Source organism: Saccopteryx bilineata, chromosome 2 (assembly GCF_036850765.1).
Source record: "Saccopteryx bilineata isolate mSacBil1 chromosome 2, mSacBil1_pri_phased_curated, whole genome shotgun sequence".
Classification (NCBI taxonomy): domain Eukaryota; kingdom Metazoa; phylum Chordata; class Mammalia; order Chiroptera; family Emballonuridae; genus Saccopteryx; species Saccopteryx bilineata.
The window spans coordinates 62167340-62183944 of NC_089491.1; the positions used below are offsets into that span (position 1 = coordinate 62167340).

At 41.9% G+C, this 16605-nt stretch overlaps 1 protein-coding gene across 10 annotated transcripts in view; it reads left to right on the forward strand.

The window, feature by feature from the left end:
• Positions 1-16605, forward strand: part of SMARCA2 (SWI/SNF related, matrix associated, actin dependent regulator of chromatin, subfamily a, member 2) — a 176330-nt gene that overhangs the window by 55704 nt on the left and 104021 nt on the right. For all 10 annotated transcript variants that reach the window (XM_066257155.1, XM_066257164.1, XM_066257157.1 and 7 more), the window contains 8 exons: positions 2329-2382; positions 5129-5259; positions 5484-5541; positions 7672-7772; positions 9415-9562; positions 14223-14386; positions 15746-15812; positions 16481-16591. In XM_066257155.1, the coding sequence (XP_066113252.1) occupies positions 2329-2382; positions 5129-5259; positions 5484-5541; positions 7672-7772; positions 9415-9562; positions 14223-14386; positions 15746-15812; positions 16481-16591 (834 nt within the window). The remainder of the gene's footprint in view (positions 1-2328; positions 2383-5128; positions 5260-5483; positions 5542-7671; positions 7773-9414; positions 9563-14222; positions 14387-15745; positions 15813-16480; positions 16592-16605) is intronic.

A 16605-nucleotide genomic window follows, 5' to 3' on the forward strand; every position in this document is an offset into this window, starting at 1 on the left:
AAGAATAGCCATTGGATTATTGTTGATTCTTTTGCATTGTGGAGATTGATACTCATAGTGTGTATTACATGTGACATTGGATTATATATGTTGAAATAGTGATCCAGTCCTGCAGCAGCCGTATGTGGTAATAGGGACTGTTACAAAATAAGGGAACCAAGACATGGCAGATACGCTCAAGATCACACAGTGAAGGTCTCTTGCACTTAGCGACACAGCTCGGATTCAAATGCAGGTTATCTGGTTCTAGAACCAAGTTTCTTAAGTCTAACAATACATTGCTTCTCAAATTTAATACCTACTGGAATTTTTAAAGTCAGTTTAGAGCAGTGGTCCCCAACCCCCGGGCCACGGACTGGTACTGGTCCACAGAGAGAGAATAACTTAAATTATTTCTGTTTTATTTATATTTAAGTCTGACGATGTTTTATTTTTAAAAAGTTACCAGATTCCCTCTGTTACATCTAAGATTCACTCGATGCTTGTCTCGGTCATGTGATACATTTATCCATCCCACCCTAAACGCCAGTCTGTGAAAATATTTTCTGACATTAAACCGGTCCGTGGCCCAAAAAAGGTTCGGGACCACTGCTTTAGAGGATTTTAAATATGGGAGGGCTTGATTATGAGGCAATTTTTAGACAATATGCTTGCTAGTCTATAATACATTCATAGAAAAGTATCCTTCAGAATAGCTTTGATTTTGTTGTTTATGGTCCTTCAAGCTTTTTAGGATGCTATTCATTGAAATGGTGATCCAGTGCTAGCTATTGGAAATTGACTTATTCATTGTCTCATTTGATTTCTTTGTTGGCCAAATTGGTAGCTTATTTCTGACTTGTATGGAAAGAATGGTGAGATTAATTGACTTTCATTAATTAGAACAGTTGCCTGAATACAGTGCCTAGGAACTCCAGAAATGGAGACTGCAGGTGCTGGTAGCAGGGACAGCTTCTCCTCTGAGCTTCTCTGCCATTGGTCTATTGGTATGTCCAGCTTAGACATAGGGATTGCTGACTTTTGATACTGATCATTTCTTTTGAGCTTGTAAACACTGTCACTTTGAGGTGGCATAAGTAGAAACTTAAGTTCCTGGGAAATCGTAAGCAAAGTGAGGATTTTGTTTCCTCCTTTGGTGCCTTGTGCTTTGACATGCACATGTACATCTATTTTTGTGAGAAAATTGTAAGAGAACTTCAGAATTTTGAAACATTTATGGAAATTGCATTTCTTCAGTATGGACCAAAGGCTGAATTTTAAACATTTAACGTTTTCTATAAGAGCTGTTTTGTCAAGAGACAATTGAGTTATTTTCATAAAAAGCAAAAATGTATAATGTAATCAATGCCTTAAGTAAGCAAAGTGAAGTTAATATTGATTCTGTATCATTATATATATTTTTAATTAACTGAAAGGGCCCAAGGTAGGAAAGCTGATTTTCTTAAATGCCTTGATAAAGCAAATGACTTGAGATTTCTTTCTCTCTTATTTTACTGACCTGAAGTAGTATAGCTTTGCGGTTATAACTTTGAAGTAAAGATTCTATAAAGGTGATGTTAAAGATTTCACTTGTCAAAGAAGTTCTTACCAACGTAAGAAATTTTAGACTATTTTGTTGATATTACAGATGAAACTCTTATGTATGTTCAAAATGTGATGTAATAGTAGCTTTTTGTTTAGGCTGTCGGTCTTTGAGGCTCATTAAGGGTAATGGACTAAGATGCTGGGATATTTAAGAAATGGTAGATGACTGACTTTTTTTTATGAGATCACAGTATCTCTCTCAAAATTCCCCATATCCCCACTGAAGAAATACTGTGAATTATTAAACCCTGTTAGGTAGAATGAAAAACACAAGAGAACTCACAGAATTTTATATTCTTTTGTGTTTTTATGACTCAAGCAGTTCAGAGTTTATTCTCAGTGGACACTTGGAGAAGAACTTGCTAAGGGAATAGGAAAGTTTTGCTGATTACATCAGGATTTGTCTTCATAGCACCAAACATGAGAATATTGCAGACTCTGACCTTTCTCTCTGAATGCTGCCAATATCTTAAACCCTTTGAATCCTAGAAGACATAATCCACAACTCTCTGGTGTGCTGGCCTTGACTTGCACCTGGATTTCAATAACTCCCTGCAAGTTGCTAATAAAATACATGCTTTGTCTTAGATAGTGAAAACGAGTAGAAATGAAAGGCATGGATACTTGTTTTCCTAGATGAGGATGAGTAGTAATGAAATGCTGTTACCCAGAGTTAACAGGAAGCCCATCCTGTACCCATTTTCTTGGCTGACCCATATCTTGTGATACATTGTCGTTTTACAGAAGGCTGAGGAGAAGGCAGAGGGAGGAGAGTCTGCCCTGGGACCAGATGGAGAGGTAAGGGGTTTGCTCCATTTCTACTGTGTTCTGCTCAGTGAGTCACTGTCATCTCTTGCTATATCATTGTCCGTGCATACTAATTTTATTTTTACTCAGCTATTCATCTGTAAGTAAAGAGTAGTACACTAGCCTAATATAAAAGGGATACACTGAAAAGTAATCTACTTCCTTCTCAGATGGCCAATTAACTAATATTAAGTTTCTTGTGTACTATTCCAGAATTTTATGTGCACATATAATAACATATATATAAACACATAAGCATATGTTTTGGGATACATAAAATGTGTAAAAACCTTAAGTGATTCTATAATTACATTTGCTCAGTAAACTATATAAAAGCATAATCTATGGCCCAGTTTCCTTAGTTTATTACTAATTTGAAATGATAAAACTCCATAAGCTATAAACAGTTTACTTATTTGGTTAACTTATTTTTGACCTCTTCTATAGGCTTACAGTATAGCTTCTGTTTGTCAATTCATCAGGATATTCCTAAATTTTATTTTCTAGCATTTCCATTATTCTCCTGAATCATGAGAATACAGTTATTCATTTATTGGATATTTTTGTTTTCCTCTGAAAACTCCCAGTTCTCTGCCAGTGAATCACATGAGGAGGTATATACCCAGAGCATAATGGGAAGGGAGCTTATTTCAATATGCCTTCTCCTCTCACAGATTCAGATAAACCTGCCTAGAGGTCTGGGGTAGGCGGAGGCTTGCCTCTTCCCATTCTAGAATCAGTGTGCATGTGAGATGTATTGTGAATGCAAATAGCCCAGATGCAGAAAAAAGGTCGAAACCACTAGTCTGTGGAGAAACCTCTTGAACAATAAATGTTGCTTAACCACTATAATCCATCACAAGGAAAGAAAGGATCAGGATAAATGCCTAATGTGTAAGAACCTCTCAGTGGGCTGTTATGAGAGAAGACTACTATATATCAGAGCATTTGGAAACACTCTAATTTGTAAAAGCCTAGCTTGACCCAAGCACGCCTCACATCAGTCTGTAACTAACAAGCCCAGGGGAGAGATTTGACATGTTAGTTTGAGAGAGCTTTATTCCGTATTATCTCTCAGGAAAATTACCTACTGATCTTGGGTCTGTGACATGCACCCTTTTATTTCTTTAAGTTTTAGCCTATGTGTATCCTTTCTGCTGAAGTTGGCGAAGTGGACATCTTGCTCAGTTTGTTTTGAAATAATTTTCCTGTTACACTCTGCTGTGCTCATTTGGTGCTTCTGCCAAAGTTTTCATTCCAGCTACAGTGAGTCCCAATCTTCTTTGAGGCGTGACATCTAAAGCAATGAAATGAATTGTATTATAATAGTTGAAGACCATGGAGTATGATTTTTCCATGGGAGACAATCACAAATGGTAGATTTCCTCTCTTGTGTGAGCACATAGGTGACCTTACACATTAATGAGGAAGAAGCGTCGGCTTGGCGTGCAGACTAATGGTGTTCGCAGCCACTGCTTTAACACATGTAACAGGAAAAAAGAAAAAGAAAATAGTCTAGAGGAAGCATTTCTTTTTGCAAAGATTATTTTTGTGAATAATTATTAATATATTGCTTCTTATTCTGACAGCACTTTGTTGAGGGAGAGGGGGGAAAGAACCAACTGAGGATGGAGGAGGAGTTCATTTTTTTATAGAAATAGACAATAACCTACAGTATACCATTTTTCCTATCATTTTTATTTAACTCTAAATAAGAATAATGTAGAAAACATTTTTTTGGAATTAATGAATAGTCTAAACATTGGGTTTTACTATTTTTAAGGAGATACATACCATGAACAACTCACAAATTAAGCATTTCCAAACAAACATCTTGCCTGGGGGTCTGCTCCTAAAAGCACAGCTGCCCTCTACTCCATAGCATTCATTTGCATAGGATTACTTCATTTTTAGGCCTTTTAAAACAGTTTATTCTCTGAAGTAGGTTAAACGCAACCTTTGCAATTTCATTTATTCTCTTAATTTTCTGAACAAGCCATTTTTCACTGAGTCTGATAAAGAACTTCAGCTCAGTCTTGGTCTGTTCTCCAGATTTCAGCTGAGCAGCGTTTTTTGCTTTGTCACCCTTGCAGGTACCTATGGTTGGTCTAGTTTCCTGGTGGTTTGGTTTTGGTGTAAAGGACACTGGTTCTGCAGAAGTCAAACCGTCAGTAATGAGATGACACAACTTACATACTTTTTTTCCTTTCTCTCTGAAACCATAGGTTTGCAATAGTTGTCATCTGGGAACTATTATTTGGGAGTTGAGGTTCTTGGTTGCAAATGACAAAAATCAGCTCTGCCTGATTTGAATAGGAGGGGAATATATTAGTAGAATATTGGGTAATTCATCAGACCTCCGGGAGGCCTGGAGAAGCGGACTTGAGGTGACACCTGTTAGTGTATAAACATCTGCTCAGTGGAGAAGTCGCTGACGCCGGGAGCAGGCGGGAGCTCGGCTCCGCTCGTACCCCTGTACTGGCTCTGCTGTCACTGGGGTTTGCCCTTCCACAATGGCGCCTGTGAAGCCCTCCTACTGCCTTGAACTTTCAGCTCCTAATTCAGAGCCTTGGTGAGTACATCCACTCGGGACCTGAGGTCTCGTGCTGGTGATACTTCCAATCACAGAAAACTGTTTCAGACGCCGGCAGCCGAAAGGCTGAGACCTGTCCGGCACAGAGCTGGGAGGACGTCTTCACACCCAGTGGTGACGTGGTGTTGTTTTTCTCCTTTCCAGCCCATAGATGAGAGCAGTCAGATGAGTGACCTTCCTGTCAAAGTGACTCACACAGAAACCGGCAAGGTCCTGTTCGGACCAGAAGCACCCAAAGCCAGTCAGCTGGACGCCTGGTTGGAAATGAATCCCGGGTATAACATTAAAGCAGACTTATTGGTGTTCTTCAACTTTTTAGATTTTCGAGTTCTTTGTGAAACCTTGTAAGAGCTAAAACAACACCACCTTTGCTGAAATAGTTCAAGTTCTTACATATATTTCTCACTGACACATTGGACCTGCCAGTTAAGTCACACATGTATATATTTTTCTGTAATTTAAAGAACTAAGCCTCTTTTTCCCCACTCTTTTCCTGTAGTTACGAAGTCGCTCCCAGATCCGACAGTGAGGATAGTGACTCTGACTATGAGGAGGAGGTATGTATGTGTATCTCCGTCTGGAGTTTATTGGTTTGGAAGTTTATGGGGGAAGCACCTGTGTCCTGTCCCTTCTCCTTCCAGTGTTGTCGGCCTTCGGGTGATGACTGGAATGAGGGTTTGCCAGTGCTTTGCTGGAACTTGCCTGGCCCTGTAGTGCCCTCCTGGGGGCTCCTGGGTGGTGGGGAGACTTGGCGAATTCTAAATTTATTTGGAACCAAGAAAGAGAAGTTGGCATTAAATCGGAAGTGGTGGAAAGGTCTTTTGGGGAGAGGTGAAGAGGGATCGCTTTGGGAAAGCCAGTCCCATGCCTCCGAGTGGTTCACGCTGAGGGTTCGCTGCCTAAACATTTCTGAAGTCCTTTAGGCCTCAGAGTCCATTTGCCAGAGAAAGTCTGGAAACTTAGAGAAAAAGGGCAACATGGGCTTGACTTAATGAGTTTATTGATCCTCTTGGTTTCCCTTTAACTGTGATTCTTGTTTGAATTCCTTGGATATATTTGTTACTAAAAAGAGAAGCATGTTTTTCAGTCTCTTGGAAGGAGTACTCAAGAACTTAAAATGGTAATCTTACCAATCTTTTCAAAAAAATTATGAAATAATAAAGGAATTTTTTATATCAGCTGGAAATAAATAAACACTTAATAATTTAAATAAATGCTTAGTATGATAAATGCGTAATAATTACGAATAGAAGGATGGAGAGAATATTTCCCTCTCCTTTCTCTCCATTGTCAGTGTGTAGTCACTGAGTCTGCTGTCCACCGTGCAGAGGGATCGTGGTTCAGAGAGTGCCATGGCGCCGATGCCGTGGGCCGGGCCCAGCAGCCTTACTGACAATAGCTCACTAGGATTTTAAGACAGTTGTTATTTCCTTCTATTGTGTGGACTATGTTTTCTAAATTAATCTACCATGGACACTTTGCAAAGAGGAAAAGTAATAAAAGTTATATTTTTACAAAAGCATACTATTAAAAAGCAAATCTTTTTAGAGCCATGCTATTTTTTTATAGGCCACTCTTCCTCTGAGATAGTTGAAGCTTACAGAATCAATTCTAAAAATGTTTCATGTTTACTCAGATGAATGGGCCCATAAAGATCGGTTGGGAGAATCTTCTCAGTAAATGAGCCAGGGAGGGACAGAGACAAGGTAAAGTAGATGCCAACCCGAGACTGACAACTGTGGGCAGCTCTAGAGAGGCAGGGATAGAATGAACCAGAAACCCAGGACCTCATCAGGGGTCTGCCCCCAGCTCATGGCAAGTCCTGTCCCCTCTCAGCTCTCATTTCTCCCCTGGAAAATGAGGAAGCTGTGCTGATTCCTCAGTTTCCCCCAATGTGTCAATGATCTGTTATCAAAGGCTTGGTTTTTAGCATTAATATTTATTGTATGTTTTTTCATTCAAGAATTATTGGGAAAGCATTGTTCTCTTGAAAGCTACTTTTAAAGGAAATTGTACCGGATCATCTCTAAAGATTTAGCCTTCGATACCAGTGGTTAGTGGTGGACATAATATTTAGTGAAGCTTTCAAACAGGTCAGCAGAACATAGCACACAGTGGAGGAGTAGGGCCGTAATGAATGAATTTTTTTTGCCTGGTTATTGTCGGTTTTAATCTAAATATTCAGAAACGTGGTGTGAAGCAGCCACAGAAGCTGTGTGTTTACAGGCTCCAGCGCTGTGCTGTGAATCTGTGGGCCCATCAGAAGTCCACTGGCCTTATCAGATAAAATATTTTTATGAATAGGACAATACTAAGATGTCCAGAGTCTGGCTTTCGAGAGAAGGATATAGAATGTTGCTGAGTGAAAGACATGTGGTCTATGCTGGAGTCTTTGATAACCAAGCAGTGACACGTGTGCCTCTTTCTGGCATGGTTTTTACCTTTTTGGTGTTCTTAGGAGCAAAAGTTCTAGGGGCTCCTCAGAGGGTTCTTTTCGTTCTCTCATTTAATGATTTAAACAGCAGTGGAATGATCGTGTATTGCCTCGTATAGGTAGGTATTAAATCTGCTTCCTCCCTTACTTTTATTTAGTTCATTTGTGAGCTTAAGCATGGTTTAATCTCTTTACAGAAAGATGCCAAACATAGAAATTTCCTTGTTAAAATGAAACCTTTGTATCTTCCCAGGATGAGGAAGAGGAGTCCAGTCGGCAGGAAACTGAAGAGAAAATACTTCTGGATCCAAACAGTGAAGAAGTTTCTGAGAAGGACGCTAAGCAGATCATTGAGTGTGTATCTCTCAAGTTTTCTTTCTTGTGGGTGCATTTTGTGACATGAACTAGGCTTTATGAATTCTCTTTTAGGAAAAGTTAAGGCAGAGGCCCTGGCTGGTGGCTTGGTGGATAGAGCATCAGCCTGGCATATGGACATCCTGGGTTTGATTCCAGGTCAGGGCACACAGGAGGAGTGACTATTTGCTTCTTCCCCCCTCCTTCTCCCTCTTCTCTCCCTCTTACCTCCCATAGCCAGTGGCTCGATTGGTTTGAGCATGGCCCTGGGCGCTGAGGTTAACTCAGTTAGTCCAAGCACACCAGCCTCAGGTGCTAAAAATAGCTCAGTACTCCAGCATCAGCCCCAGATGGGGTTGCCAGGTGGATCCCGGTTGGGGCACATGCAGGAATCTGCCTTGCTATCTCCCCCACTCTCACCTTAAAGAAAAAAGGAAAGAAAATATTAAGGCAGGAAGCCGGCTTTGTGCCCACACTGTACTTGCAGCATTGCCATCAACAGTCAGCACTGGGCCCCGGCCTCCTGCCCCAAGGCTTTGGGTTGCTCTTCTCCTTCCCTCCAACTCTTCTCTCCCCACCCCATCTCCACCACCAGCGCAGGCTCCCTCCTGGCTCCACACCTGCTACGTGCACTCTGTCCCAGCCTGATCTAATCAGACTTGCCCCTCTGGCTGGCTGCTTTGCTGTCTGCCCTCCCTTCTTCCTTCAGTTACATCAACACTCACCCAGAAACCCAAGTGAAAAACACTGCTTCCTCTGTCCCCATTGTCAAGGCAGTGAGCCACCCACCAAACCCCACCCGGAAACACCCCAGCTCCCCGGGAACCTTCTCCTCCTGCCCCCGTCTGCACACCCAGCTCCATGGCCACCCCGTTTGCCCTCTCCATCAGTGCTCCACACAGCTCTTTGCGTGCATGGCTCTAATATTAAAAGGAAATTGTGGGGAAAAAATGCAAAATAGAACCTTAAAGAGTGATGAGATTTAAAAGAAAAAAAAACTCAGAAATCGACATTCTAATCTTTTCTCCTTTTATTGTAGGGCTGAATGCTCTGTTTTAGAAGCCTGTTTTATCATTCTGCCTCCCTTTTTCCCTGAAGGGTTTAAGAACCCCTCAATGACCCCTCATTGCCTAGAGAATAAAATACTAGCTCCTTACCCTGGCATAGAAAATGAAAGCTTACCTTTCCTCCAGCCCTCTCTTACCTGACCTCCAAGCTTTAGACAGTGTTCTGCGGATAAGATTTAGCTTTGCAGCCTCAGAGCCTAGAACAGCTTCACAGGCAAAGTGTTAACCTTCAGGTACAGTTTGTGTTCATATCAGTCATCTGAAGTCACGTGGGCCAGCATTCAGATTCTGACTCCACTACCTTCCATGTGACAGGCAAATTCACTAATGTCTCTGAGCCTGAAGTTCTACCCCATGCATAAAATAAGGATGAAAATAACAGTGTCCACCTTGCTTAGTTTTTGAGAGGATTACAGATAATATATTTTAATTGCCAGGCAATTGAGTAGTAGATGATAAATAAACCACACTCATTGCAGCTATTTTAGGCTTTCCGTTCATCTTTTTGAATGGAACAGAAGAAAAACACGTGCACCAGAATGCCTGTGTGTTATCCTCCACTCTCTCTGTCTCAGGACGGCCAAGCAAGACGTGGATGATGAGTACAGCATGCAGTGCAGCGCCCGCGGCTCCCAGTCCTACTACACAGTGGCTCATGCCATCTCCGAGAGGGTGGAGAAGCAGTCTGCCCTTCTCATTAACGGGACCCTGAAGCATTACCAGGTAATTGCTGTGGTGTGTGTTTCCTTGGCGAGTTACAATCTCTTGCCTGTTTTTGACTGGAGTGTGTCGTGCACGTGCTGACTGCTTAAGAAGCTTGATGATGGTGAGGTCTTTTAGGTCGCACCGCTGATAATGTTGACCTTCTCTCCATCGTGCCTATAATTCTGCTTTGAGAGTTCTTCCGTTTTACCATCTTTGCTGGGGCATATCTGCTTTCTCTTTCAGGGTTTTGTGATGAATTGTGTTTTAAGACATATTGACTTACTGTTTGGAACTGTTGCATTGTGGATCACTTGAAAATGGAAAACCCAGCCACACTTGATGAGTATAGGGAATAGGTGTCTCACCTGGAAGCAAGTGAAGTGTTTCTTCAGAAATGTCAGTGGTGGCTATAGTTTGATGCTATGGATTCAGCCATGTAAGAGTCTACGTTTATGCTTTTTTTAAAAGCCCCTATGAAGGGGTGAACATCAGCGCTTTGATGAAAACTGGGCTGTAAACATGACATTTCATGAGACCTGTGTGGAATGAGGTCACCTGCTGTCTTCTATCTCCTGCCACTTTATAGTATTTCCCAGAGTATGTTCCTTGAGGCTTTCCTCCCATGAGATATACTTCAGAAAGAAAAAGAAAAATAGGTCACAAAGTCATTGAATACAGGAAATACGATCAGCTGTAACTTGGAGACTAATGAGAGTGAATAGGGACCCTTATTATTGTTAATAGGTATAACCCAGGACTGTCCTGAGCCATCTGGGCACCCTGCCAGTGACCCCTCTTGGAAATCCATGATATAATACACATCAGCACATCCATACCTCTAACTATATAAATGTGTAATCTATAATTGCACATCAGTGTCCTACAATAAAATAACTTTAATTCTCTATTTCCTAAATTTCCTTTATTACCCAGACTTGTTTTCATATGTGACCTATTAGGATCTTGTAAAAGTAGCATCTTTTAGAATATATTTTATTTTTTTTTTTAATTTTTTTTTTTTTTTTTTTTTTTTTGTATTTTTCCACAGCTAGAAACGGGGACAGACAGAATCCCGCATGCTCCCGACCGGGATCCACCCGGCACGCCCACCAGGGGCGACGCTCTGCCCACCAGAGGGCGATGCTCTGCCCCTCCAGGGCGTCGCTCTGCTGCGACCAGAGCCACTCTAGTGCCTGGGGCAGAGGCCAAGGAGCCATCCCCAGCGCCCGGACCATCTTTGCTCCAATGGAGCCTTGGCTGCGGGAGGGGACGAGAGAGACAGAGAGGAAGGAGGGGGGCGGTGGAGAAGCAAATGGGTGCCTCTCCTATGGGCCCTGGCCGGGAATCGAACCCGGGTCCCCCACACGCCAGGCGGACGCTCTACCGCTGAGCCAACCGGCCAGGGCCTAGATATTTTAGAAAGAACGTGCATTAGGCCACTAGTTCTCAAACTTTCAGGTCCACTTCACTCTTAAAATTCAGCACTGTATCTGCTGCCGTGGCCTGAGTGAAGAGTACGGTGGTTACCACCACAGTGCTGCCTGGATTGTGCTGAAGTGACAGCTTTTTTTACCCACTGTTGCTTTTGCATTGTCAATGCAGACATCAGCACAATCTAAAAGGTAAATAATGTCCTAAAGTTGTTATGAAAATCGTCTGAACTTGTGGATCTCCTGAGCAGTCAGTCTAGAGACACCCAGGCGTCCCCAGAGCACACTTTGACAACCACTGCTCTGGCCATAGTTGGGTCATGTTTTCTCCAGAGATCATGCTACTTTCATGAGGTTCCAAGTGGTTATCTTATCTTACTTGATAGTCTATGTTGATTACCATCAACAGAGACATTAATTCATAGTGTGTGCTAATAAACTTTTACATGTCTATAACTGGGAGATGCAGTCTGGATCAGTCATAAGTAACTTACAGGCACATAGATCTCTGCTGCCATCCAACACCTTTTTCAGCCCTCCTTCTCACTATTTTCACACCTATTTCCCCGGCTTCCATATTTGAATTTTATGCTCTTCTGCCTCTGGGCTGCTATGGATCCCAGAACGTGCCTTGTTCTGTCTCCCTCTGGGTTTTTTGTCTCATGAAGTTTCTCCTACCTGACAAGATTGTTTCCATTTCTTACAAACCAATTCAGATTCTAGCTCCAAGCCTTCCTGGACCGCTCTGTCTAGAAGTAAGCTTCCTATCTTTTTGTTCCTTGACAAGTTTTAGTATTATTGTGATGCTGGTGGCCAAGGCCAGGCAGGTTCACACTGGATTTGGGTGGATGGTAGAGAAACTACGGAGCCAGAAAGCATTGGGCCATTCCTTTTAATAAAGTCTCACAGCGGTGGGCAAGCACACATGCAGGGGAAACCACCTCTTAGGCAAATAAACAGCAGAATGGCCCCTCACAGTGGCGAGCAGGCAACCCAAAATCCCCTATCTCTCTCAAGCGCAAACATCCATAGCCTTATAAAGGCTATGCACACTTGCCTCTGCCACGTGCATACACACTCATCAAGCAAAGTGCTTGCAGCTAGTACACCAGCGAGCAAGCCTAACACAGCTGCCCCATAATCATTAATAATTATTTAACCCTCACATAGCTGAGGCCTTTCCACTACTTCCTGGGAAGCCCCATAAACTGGTTTAATACCCACCCCTTTCAATATTACAGTCTAGGTAAGTACAGTTCATTTCCCATAATTTTAGTGAATTTCTAGTCCCTTCTGCTGCCAGTTTCTGCTTCTGTTTTATCTGAGGTTAACACAGATGCAAAATTCAGCCCCTCTGCCAATTTTTATTTTAAAAAAGAATTCACTACCACCCAGTGTCCAAATGTTCCTGGCATCCAGTTCCTCCTAACGGTCTGGAGGTCTTGGCATCATGTGGCAGGCACACAGCTCCTCCCGGCCACCACCAGTTATGGTTCCCAGTCGTTTCCTCACTTCCCCTTTCTATCAAGTTTCTTCCCTTTTTTTGTCTATCTCTTGGTGTTACTGTTGTTCTGTGAAATCCTTTAGGCTGACAGAGTCTTAACCTGGCACAAGGCACTCCAGGTGCTATACTTAAGTATTTCTTCAAACCACCACAGTGCTATCCCCAAGAAAAACTCAGGCCAGTAGTATCTTATATGCACGGCACTGGCACTTCAACCATTTCCTGTTGTAAGTGTCTATGCAGATGGCTTACTGTCTTCTCTTTGACTGCAGGCTTCTGAAGGGAGGCCTGCATCTTACGCACCTAGGTATCCATGTGCCATAGCTCCTTGCATGGTTCCTTGCACAGAATAATCATTTCAATAATAATAATAATAATAATAATAAATACTTTAAAAATAAATGACTTACTTTTTTCTTACATAAAGCATTAAAATTAACATTTTCCTAAGTGTGACTTTATTAGCAAGCCAAATTGACTTTAGCTAATATAGATATAGATCAATATATGTAGATACCGATACCCATATTTATCTTCCTATCCATCTATTATCTACCTGTTATCTGCTATCTGTCAATCATTGATCCTACCTTTTAAATCCAGCACCTGTGGTATGGTGGTGGAATGGAATTAGTGGTTGGGGAGGTTGTAGGGAAAACAGCTGTGTGAGGTTTGCTCACTGGTTTACCGGCTGCAAGCACTTTGCACAATTGGTACATGAGCACATGGCAGGGAGCCATATGTGTGTCTGTATGAAAAGCTATGGGTGCTTTCGCTCTAGGTGATTCTTCCAGATTGCTCTCCTGCCACTACAAGGTGCAGTTCCCTGATTCCTTGCCCTCTGCTGCAAAAGCAGGTTTTCTTTGTTTCCAATAAATGAGCATGGCCCGAAGCTTTCGGGCTCCACAGTTCCTCTGCCATCTGTTCGAATTCAGTGTGCACCTTCCTGGCCTCAACCATCAGCATTACAGAAGTTTAAAAATTTTGTATTTTCACCCAACCTTTCTAGTACTGGACAGACACAGGGAATGCAGAGCTGCATCTCTGGTGCAGTGCTTTTGTACTTTAAAAATATAGAGAACATGTGTCTAGGGAGTTAGTTTCCAGTATGGAGCCTCTGAGGAGTGCCCACATTACAAAGTTTCCACATGCGGCCTGGGAGATTCCTCCCTCCCTCCCTCCCTTCCTGCCTGCCAGGAAATGCCCTCCTGTGTGCCCAGCGGTGAGCCCCTGGCTCCCTGGTCACCCCGCTTCCTCCCTGAGTGGATCCCAGCCTGGGGTGGAGGCACTTCTTTGCCAAGGAGGGTTATTTCTCATAGTCTGTGACCCATGAGCCAAACCTGCTCTCTGGTTTGTTTGTCTGTAATCCTTACACTGGCTTTTTGTTCCTGGAGTGTTTGCAGTGGATTTTGGTGTGGGTTTTCTTCATTTATAATAATTCTAGAATGTCATATACTGTGAAATGCTAAATAGGGATGAGCAGCAAAGCTGCTTGAAATCCCACCAGTATGCTCCAGCCCTTGGTTTCTAAATCTGATTAACACAAGGCACCTGCCAAGAAGCAGGGATGATTACAGGCTCATATTTAAATTCTTTTTGTGTTGGCGCTTCCCTCACTTTCCTACTGTGTAAAATCCAACATATAGCACTGAGAAGTTAAGAAGTCACAGGCGCACTTGAGTTGTATTAGTATTAATTACCTGTGCAGATCTTGGATAATTGAAGCAATTACTCTTCATTTCAGCTCCAGGGCCTGGAATGGATGGTTTCCCTGTATAATAACAATTTGAACGGAATCTTAGCCGACGAAATGGGGCTGGGGAAGACCATCCAGACCATCGCACTCATCACTTATCTGATGGAGCACAAAAGACTCAATGGCCCCTATCTCATCATTGTTCCCCTTTCGTAAGTTAAGTTGTTTGTTCTGCACTTGTCTTCCTGGGTGTTATAGAGTGCCCTGTTAGGAGCTTGTCCTTGTTTTACGTTAAAGGCAGAATTAGAGCATGTGGAGGGGTTCCCAAGAGCATGTAATCTGGACTTGTGTGTTTATTTCCCACCCCCACCCCCACTCCCAGCCTCGTAGGCTATTTAAGCACAGGACAAGGCGATTTTATCAGCCATTGTCATAGTGGTCCACACAGCCTGCTCCAGGTACAGGGGCCTTATTCCTCATTCCTCCTTAAGTGGCTCACAAAGGAGAAAGGTTTTGACTTTTATTTTTTTACTTAAAATTATTTTTTCTTTTTCTTGTTCCATTTCCAAAAGGTTACATATATTCAAAAGACTATATATATTCTGAAATTGTTCTTTTTTGTGTCTTTTAAGACAGAACCTAAGTCAAAATTCTGAGAATTTTACGTTTTGCTGCCCTCAGTGTGTGTCATTTATTCTCAGTGATTTTACTTGTTTGTAAGGACAGGTCTTCGCTGTTCGCCAGCAATGCAGAGCCTCGCCCCCTGCATCGTTTTTGGTCGTTCATTGTTGGACACCCTGAGAAAAAGGAGGACCTGTTCACAGCTGCCCTCCGGGACTAGAGTGTCTCTGGCTGTGGGAGTTTGAGTGCATTGCATATTAGCTCTCAGTGCGCATAACAAACTTGGACCTAAGGAAAAAGTAAAGATTATGTTTTTCTATTTTTTCCTAATTTTGTCTAAAACAAGACTATTTGCAGACATTTTTAATCTGCATTATTTGAATCCATCATATTTAGACATTCTTTGCATTTTAATCTACATTTAGAATATATTTTTTGCTTTTTATCTATATTTTACTTGTTTTGACTTGAATATTATGGTGATACTTTTAGGGATTTTAAAAAAAAGACATTTAATATTTCTTCCCCTGCACCCTCTTGATAGATTTATTTAATATTTTCATGTGCTTTTGTCATTTCTTTTTCCTGACTCAACTTTTCTCAGGACATATGTGGTGTTTCTAAAGACTCATGTAATCACTTTGGCAATTGCTATTTTTCAATACCATATTCAAATCTAGGGGGTTTTGCCCTGTATAGTTATGCATGCTTTAATTTTTTTTCCTTATGAGATTTCTTTATGGGCCCACAACAAACTTGTCATGCTCTGTGGCAGCTTATTTCTAACACCTCTTTTTTTCACATTTTTAAATAAGTATGTAGTTGAGATAGATTCTCTAGCCCCTTTTAAGGTGAGGCCTGAAAATAAATAAGAACATCTTTTTAACCACTGACTTTTATACAAATGTCTTTTTTTTTTCTTTTCTTCTTTTTTTTTTGTTGTTTTGTAGGACCCTCTCTAACTGGACATATGAATTTGACAAATGGGCTCCTTCTGTGGTGAAAATTTCTTACAAGGTTTGGAATGCTGTATTTATATATAAATGTGGAAAAGCAAAAAATAGATCCTGTGTTCTTCATTCCATATGCACATCTGTGCACTGTATTTGGTTGTAAAGTTTTGTCATGTACATCATGTACTAAACAGTGAGAGTTAATCATCCCAGGAAGATTACTGTAATAAACCATAATTACTTTCAGATAGTGAAATGCAGAAGAAAATTGTTAATTATCATATTGCAAAGTTTCTGATGAGAGTAATACAAATGACAAATATCGCACGTTCTACATGCTGCCAACGGGCTTGCTGTCGGCTGCTGCCTGGCCCACTGTTCCTGCAAAAAGTTAGGCAATTACCCGGGTACCTGAGCCACCTGCTCTAGGCTCCCATAGAAACGCAGCCTTTCATCAGAGCAGCAGGTTCTGTGCTACCTCAAGGTCACCGTCATTTCCTTTTCTCTCTCTCCGCTCGCTTTTCAGTGGGAAAGCCTCTCTGTAAGATTGTGAAGTGTCAGACCTGTGTGATGTCGCCAAGCACTTTCCTCCTGGATAATGCATCTATACATGATGATGCGTATATGTGCAGTCTTTAGTCACGGGTCGGGGCTCCATTAGGCTCTGAATAGTGAGAAATGACACACATGAACCTCCATCGGGTAATGCATATGTTTTTTCTTTGTATTCAGGGCACCCCTGCTATGCGTCGCTCCCTTGTCCCCCAGCTACGGAGTGGCAAATTCAACGTCCTCTTGACTACTTATGAGTACATTATAAAAGACAAGCACATTCTTGCAAAGGTATGCTTACGAAT